Source organism: Jaculus jaculus, chromosome X (assembly GCF_020740685.1).
Source record: "Jaculus jaculus isolate mJacJac1 chromosome X, mJacJac1.mat.Y.cur, whole genome shotgun sequence".
NCBI lineage: Eukaryota > Metazoa > Chordata > Mammalia > Rodentia > Dipodidae > Jaculus > Jaculus jaculus.
This window is the reverse complement of record NC_059125.1, coordinates 2,480,994-2,488,376: the sequence shown is the minus strand read 5'-3', so window position 1 is coordinate 2,488,376 and position 7,383 is coordinate 2,480,994. Positions and strand designations below refer to the sequence as shown.

Here is a 7,383-nt window from a genome sequence, read left to right as displayed (position 1 = left end):
GATCTGGATATGAATGGAGCAGGTGCCACATGGCAGAACTGTCTGTGTATTGCTTTACTGCATACGTACTGGGTTAGCTGTAATCTACTGTGTGCTGCAGGATTTCTGCAAAGAAGAAAGAGTGAAAGAGAGAAGGCTCAGCAGTTAAAGGCACTTGCTTGTAAAGCCTGACAGCCTCAGTTCAATTCCCCAGTACCCACATAAAGCCAGGTGCATAAAATGGCACATGCATCTGAGGCCACCCTGAGACTCCATAGTGAATTTCAGGTCAGTCTGGGCTAGAGTGAGACCCTGCCTTGAAAAAAAAAAAAAGATGTGTTGCTTTCCCTCCCTTGTGGTTGTAATAAGTGTTCCACTCTGCATCCATTTCGCTCATCCCGTCCCCTGTCACAGCTTGGCGACCGGAAATAAGTACTGACTAGAGACGTCTGAACAGAATCCAAGTCACGCAGCAGCTCAGTCACAATGACTTTATTTAACTACTTTCCTAAGGACTTGGATATGGCACTTAAAACATTGCAGCTGATCTCTGAAAAAGTTCAAATGGCAATTAAGAGTCAAGATGAGTGGCTGAGTGTTCTAGAAAGAATTCTCCATTCCCAATCTTTAGTTCTTGTAGCTCCTCAGAGAGCTCTCCGAGGGAGGCTTGGGGCAATGTTATCTATACTTTGGCAGTGGGGATATGGGAAGGAAGGAAGAACGCAGTCCTAAAGAATGACAGCTGGAGAATCTGAGGACTCTAGGGACTCCTAATCCACCCCTTCATAAGTGTCCCTGGGTTTGAGGAACGAAGCCAACTTCATTTTCATTGCGGGACCCACTTGCAGTATGGATTTCAACGGCGCTGGCGTCAGAACCTGGAGGGGAAAAGAGCAGACTGTGGGAGCTTGTGGGAGGAACGGGGTTTATTTCAGGCTTACAAATCCAGGGGAATACCATCAATGGCAGAAGGGGCTTGCTTCCTTTCACAGATGCAAGCAGAGAAACACCACCAACAAAACCAGCAAACAGGGCTGGAGAGATGGCTTAGCGGTTAAGCGCTTGCCTATGAAGCCTAAGGACTCCGGTTCGAGGCTCAATTCCCCAGGACCCACATTAACCAGATGCACAGGGGGGCGCACGCGTCTGGAGTTCGTTTGCAGTGGCTGGAAGCCCTGGTGCGCCTATTCTCTCTCTCTCTCTCTCTTTCTCTCTCTCTGTCGCTCTCAAATAAATAAATAAAAATAAACAAAAATTAAAAAAAAAAACAGCAAACACAAAGCACTAGAGCTTCAATTACTCTCCACACACCAGCAGGGCTGGACCAAGATCCTCCCCCAAACAGCTTAGGGATAGACTCCAAGATCCACCCCCAGTGTCACACTCCCCTGTGCTCAAGTAGCAATCTTAATCAAACATGCCTGAGTCTATGGGACATACATTCCAACGACAACAGATAAGGGTGGAGGTCCTAGAAGACCTCTCCCCGCCTTTTCTTTGTCATTTTCATGCATGTAGCCCAGGCTGGCCTCAAGTCTGCTATGTACCCGAGGGTGACCTGAAACTTCTTTTTTTTTAATTAATTTTTTGATGTTTTGTTTGTTTATTTGCAAGAGAGAGATAAGGAGAGAATGGGCACACTAGGGCCTCCAGCCACTACAAATGAACTCCAGATGCATGTGCCACCTTGTGCATTTGGCTTACATGGGTTCTGGGGAATCAAACCTGGGTTCTTAGGCTTTGCAGGCCTTAACCACTGCACCCTGAATTTATTTATTTATTTATTTTTATTTTTATTTTATTTTATTTTATTTTTGGTTTTTCAAGGTAGGGTCTTCTCTAGTTCAGGCTAACCTGGAATTCACTATGTCATCTCAGGGTAGCATTGAACTCACAGCAATCCTCCTACTTCTGCCTCCCGAGTGCTGGGATTAAAGACATGCACCACCACTCCCAGCTTTATTTTTTATTATTATACAAAGAATTAAGTTTCATTATGGTGTTTTCAAACAATTTTTTGTTTCCTAATATCCTTCCCTCAACTTAGCCTCTTTTCTGCTTTCGTACTACATGTTTCCTTTTGCCCTCTCCCTTCCTCATTACCTCTTGTTCCCCTCTCATGGTCTCCTTCCTGGAATCATAGCCCATACGTGGTCTCACATCCCTTTGTTTACATACATACATTAAAAGTTAGGATCCACATATGAATACATGCATTTTGTGTCATTCTGAGCTTGGGTCACTCAGTTAGTACAATATTTTTCCAATCCCTTCCATTTTCCTGCAACTTTCATAATTTTGTTTTTATTTACAGCTGAGGAAAAACTCCATTTGTGAGCCAGGTGTGGTGGTGCACGCCTTTAATCCCAGTACTTGGGAGGCAGAAGGAAAAGGATTGCCTAGAGTTCAAGCCCACCCTGAGACTACACAGTGAATTCCAGGACAGCCTGGACTAGAGTGAAATCCTACCTCATAAAACAAAACAAAACAAACAAACAAACAAAAACCCTCTGTTTGTGTATATGTACCACATTTTCATTATCCAGTCATTATTTTTATTTCTACTTAATATTTATTTATTTTCAAGCAGAGAGAGATAGAGAGGGAAGAGAGGCAGGCGGAGAGAATGGACGCACCAGGGCTTCCAATCAGTGTAAACAAACTCCAGATGCATGCTCCCCTTTGTTCATTTGGCTTTATGTGAGTACTTGGAAATTGAACCCAGGTTGTTAGGCTTTGCAGGCAAGTGCCTTAACTGCTGAGCCAGCTCTCCATCCCCTATCCAGTTATTATTGATGGGCATTTCTGTTGATTCCAGTTCCTAGCTATTGTGAGTAGAGAGCAATGGGCATGGATGCGTTGGTCAAATCCAGGAGGGCCTCACGCTTGTTAAATAAGCACAGTACCAACTGAGTTACATTCCCCACCCAGTAGAAGGATTTTTTTTTTCAGCTTCAGAAAATGCTCTCAGGACTCAACACCTCAATGTGTTTCTTAGAGACCATTTGGTCATATCTTAGCATGTGTATCGTCTGTGGGCAAAGAAGGAAAAAAACAGCCTCATCACTTACTGCATTTAATCTGCTCATTCAGAGGAGCAAACAACCCCTAGAGCATCATCTGGGGCAGCTGAAGAAACAGGAATTGATCAAGCTGGTTCTGGAGCCCTGGGACAAGTCCTGTCAGATGCTGGCACTCAGCGACAGGCTGCTGCCTGCTTATGAGGACCAAGGCAACAGGGACCAAGTGGCTGCACTCAGCTCCAGGAGGCCCAAGAGGGAGGGAGACAGACCTGTCCTTATGAATGATGCCACCTGCCTTCAGCATGCAAGTCCTCTCCTTCAGCATCGGGCTGTCCCCGTGGGAATCTCTGCATCTTTCAAGGACAGGAATCACAGCACAAATCAAGTCCTCACACACAACAGCACATGCCTGGCAAAGCTTTGACAAACCAGCTCTTTTTTTTTTTTTCTCTCTGCTAATCAACTGGGACCCTACATGTGATGACAGACTGACAAACAATGTCCTGTTCAGATGTCAGAGTGCATGTCCAAATAAGCTGCATGCTGTTTGGCATGCCTTTCATGAGAAACCGTAGGAGACATTTCTCTCAGGACTGGCTCTCTAGAGGATATGTGAGGGCCACGTATGGTGGCTCATGCCTGTAAGCCCAGCTATTGAAGAGGGTGCGTCAGGACAATTACAAGTTTAAGGCCAGCCTGGGCTAGCCAGTGAGAGCCTTTCTCAAAAAGAGAGTCAGAGGACTGGAGAGATGGCTTAGTGGTTAAGGCGTTTGCCTGTAAAGCCACAGGATCCCAGTTTGGTTCTCCAGGACCCACATAAGCCAGATGCACAAGGGGGCGCATGTGTCTGGAGTTCATTTGCAATGGCTGTAGGCCCTGGCACGCCCATTCTCTCTCTCTCTCTTCCTCTTTCTGTCAAATAAATAAAGAAAAAAAATTTAAAGAGCCATTGGTGAGTTTTCTTGGGAATACCCCTTTTAGAACTGATCACATTTTTCTCCTGGCTTCCCAGCTAGGAAGCTCAAAGCCAAACTAGTCCTGCAACTGTTCTACCTGGCTTGCTTTTGATCTTATCATCATTCTTGCTCTCGCTGTCTCTCCTTACTGATCAATTCTCTCTTCCTGGGTCTGGAATATGAGATGGCTTACAAAATGCATCCGCGACACAGTGAGGGGGTGGAAAGTAGATGAAACAGAACTTCATTCCTGGACAGGGTCATCCTGGAGGCCTGCTTAATCACCTCATTAGCATGCCTTCCTTCAGGGCAGTCATATGGGTTGAAGCTAACAGCAAAATTATTCTTTCCTCCCACAGATACTGAGGCATACCTGCTTTAAACTGGAGTGTCGACAGTGGGTGGGGAATTCAGGCACAAAAACCACAAAGTGAGGCAGCCTGCTTTTCAAGTTGTGGACCAAGTGATTGGTCTTCCAAACAGGCTCTGACTCCCAGCAGTGGGCCCTACTGATGGCTGGAGCCTGTTTCCCTATCCTTTTCCTCAAATAGAACCCTCGGGCCACCTTCCCCTTTCCCTCCCCCGCCCCCAGCAGACTTGGGCTATAGCACATCTATTTCTGCCTATGAAGCTTCTTGATTTTCTCATGATGTATATATATATACATATACACACAGACATATGTGTGTATATATATATATATATATATATATATATATATACTTTTTAATTTTTTAAAATATATTTTGTTTATTTATTTGACAGAGAGAGAGAGAGAATGGGCACTCCAGGGCATACAGCCACTGCAAAGGAATCCCACACACATGTGCCCCTTGTGCATCTGGCTTACATGGGTCCTGGAGAATCAAACCGGGATCCTTTGACTTTGCAGGCAAATGCCTTAACCACTAAGCAATCTCTCCAGCCCTTATTTTTTATTTATCAATTATTATTATTATTATTTTGGTTTTTCGAGGTAGGGTCTCACTCTCACTCTAGGTCCAGGCTGACCTGGAATTCACTATGTAGTCTCAGGGTGGCGGTGAACTCACGGTGATCCTCCTACCTCTGTCCCCCAAGTGCTGGGATTAAAGGCATGCACCACCACACCCCACCATTCCTATATATTTTTAAAATATTTACTTGGTTTTGTTGGCAAGCACCTTAACTGCTAAGCTATCTCTCCAGTCCCTCAATCCTATATTTTATTTGAGCCTCAATTTAACTGATATCTCATCCATAGAGAAAGTTCTGGGTCACCCTGACTAAAAACTACTTTCCACCCCTCTCCCCAGTTAGTAGTTATTCTTCTTTTTAATGAATAAGGGTTAGAACTCAGGGCCTTGTACATGTTAGGCAAGCTCTCTACCACTGAGCTGCATCTCCAGCACCCTAATTGGTATTTCTCACTGTCTGGATATGATATTGCATAAATGTTGTGATTTTTTTTCTTTGAGTCTGCCACTGGAATGGAGTGTCTCAATTTTAATATTTTATTCATTTATTTGAGAGAGAGAGAGCATGAGTGCACCAGGACCTTTTGCCACTATAATGGACTCCAGAAGCATGTGCCACTTTGTGCATCTGGCTTTATGTGGGTACTGAGAAATTGAACTCTGAGCCAGTAGGCTTTTCAAATTTTATTGATTTATTAGATACAGAAGGACAGAGGTAGAGAGAGAGAGAGAATGGGCATTCCAGGGCCTCTAGCCACTGCAAACGAACTCCAGATGCATGTGCCATGATGTGCACCTGGCTAATGTGGGACCTGGAGAATTGAACCTGGGTCCTTAGGTTTCACAGGCAAGTGCCTTAACTGCTAAGCCATCTCTCCAGCTCCAGCAGGCTTTTAAAGTACCTTTAACTACTAAGCCATTTTCCAAGCCCAGGAAGTGTGTTTTAGCTGGCATGTCATTATAAATGTCTCAGAGCACTCCAGGCATATAGAAAATGCTCAAAAAACTGTTGAATGGACCACTATGGTCAGGTTAGCAGCTCAAGAGCAATGGGGGTGCAGCGCTCAAAACAGCAACAATTGAGCCGGGCGTGGTGGCGCACGCCTTTAATCCCAGCACTCAGGAGGCAGAGGTAGGAGGACCGCCATGAGTTCGAGGCCACCCTGAGACTACAGAGTGAATTCCAGGTCAGCCTGGGCTAGAGTGAGACCCTATCTCGAAGAAGAAGAACAACAACAAAAGCAACAATTAAGAATGTTGACTATGAAGGAGATCAAGAAGTACAGTTTGCAGAGTGGCTGGGGTGCTGTATGACAGGGGCCTCTGCCACACACAGGACAAACACTGTGGTCTGTGACGAAAACCGCAGGCTGCCTTGCCCCAGGGCTGGATGAAAATTAGTCTGGAGTAGGATGCAAGAGTGAGGAAGGCAGAGTTAGAATGGTCTCTGCAGGATGACAAGGATCTTAAAGAAAGGGACAGAGTGACATCATGGCTGTAGATTCTATAGTCAGGTCCCAGAGCATGATTAACCACATGGGTGATGGGGGAAGACCTTTTGGCTGGAGTAACCAGGCACCAGCTGGGATGGCTTCTAAAGGAATCTTCTAGAACAGCATGGGCCTGGTTGAAGGCACTTCAAAAAGACTTGATTCTCACAGGGTCACCGGCGGTTATTGAGGTCATCCTAGGCCTATGAGAACTCATGTGGAATTTCTGCAGTTTTGTTCATAAAGACCCAGCTGAGTGTCATAGGGTGGCCTGTGATCAAGGTCTGGGCTGACACTCCCCTATGATGTCACACTGAAGGACATGCTCAGGGTTCCATGCCTTTGGAGACTGCCTGATTTCTTATCCTCTGCCTGCCCCCCAGGCCTCTATGGAGAACTGGGATGTATAAGAACTCTCTGGAAGCAAACACTGTAGGAACAGAGAGCCTTCTGAGTCCAACCTGATCTATTCCAAGTCAAATTGAGATTTGAGTTCTGCTGTAGGCCTGGTGGTATGGGATTTCTCAGGCATGTTAGAGGTACCCATGAAGGGAGAAGGTGCCAGAAGAGAATGATTCCATGGAAACAATTCAGCAAGGCGGCTACTGGTACAACGTCTGTCAATATATAACAGGAGAAGCAGGTAACCATGAACTTGTGATGACAACGTATCGTAGTGGCCTCTTGAATGAGCACTCCAAGTCCACGAAACTTCTTAGAAGCTCCCAATATCACATGGACCTGACATTGGGATGTATATTAGATACCACTTAGGCCTTCATTTCTTGTCAAGTGATCTCAACAAACTCGAGTCCCAGAACTGAAAGTCCAACTTTCAGATGCCACGTGTGAGCCACAGAACCATGTACCGCCAGGACCCAGCTCCACATCATGGTGTCCCATTTGACCTGAGAATCTGGGCAGAGCCTAAGGCCTTGGGGTGTGTATTCATCCACACTCATCTGGCAGCTTCAATTCA

General features: G+C 45.5%; 1 protein-coding gene across 1 annotated transcript in view; it reads right to left on the bottom strand.

Moving 5' to 3' along the window:
* Window positions 1–527: 527 nt before the first annotated feature.
* Window positions 528–7,383, bottom strand: part of Gpr143 (G protein-coupled receptor 143) — a 31,503-nt gene continuing 24,647 nt past the window's right edge. The window contains exon 9 of the mRNA XM_045140091.1: window positions 528–857. Within this exon, the coding sequence (XP_044996026.1) occupies window positions 763–857 (95 nt within the window). The 3' untranslated portion in view covers window positions 528–762. The remainder of the gene's footprint in view (window positions 858–7,383) is intronic.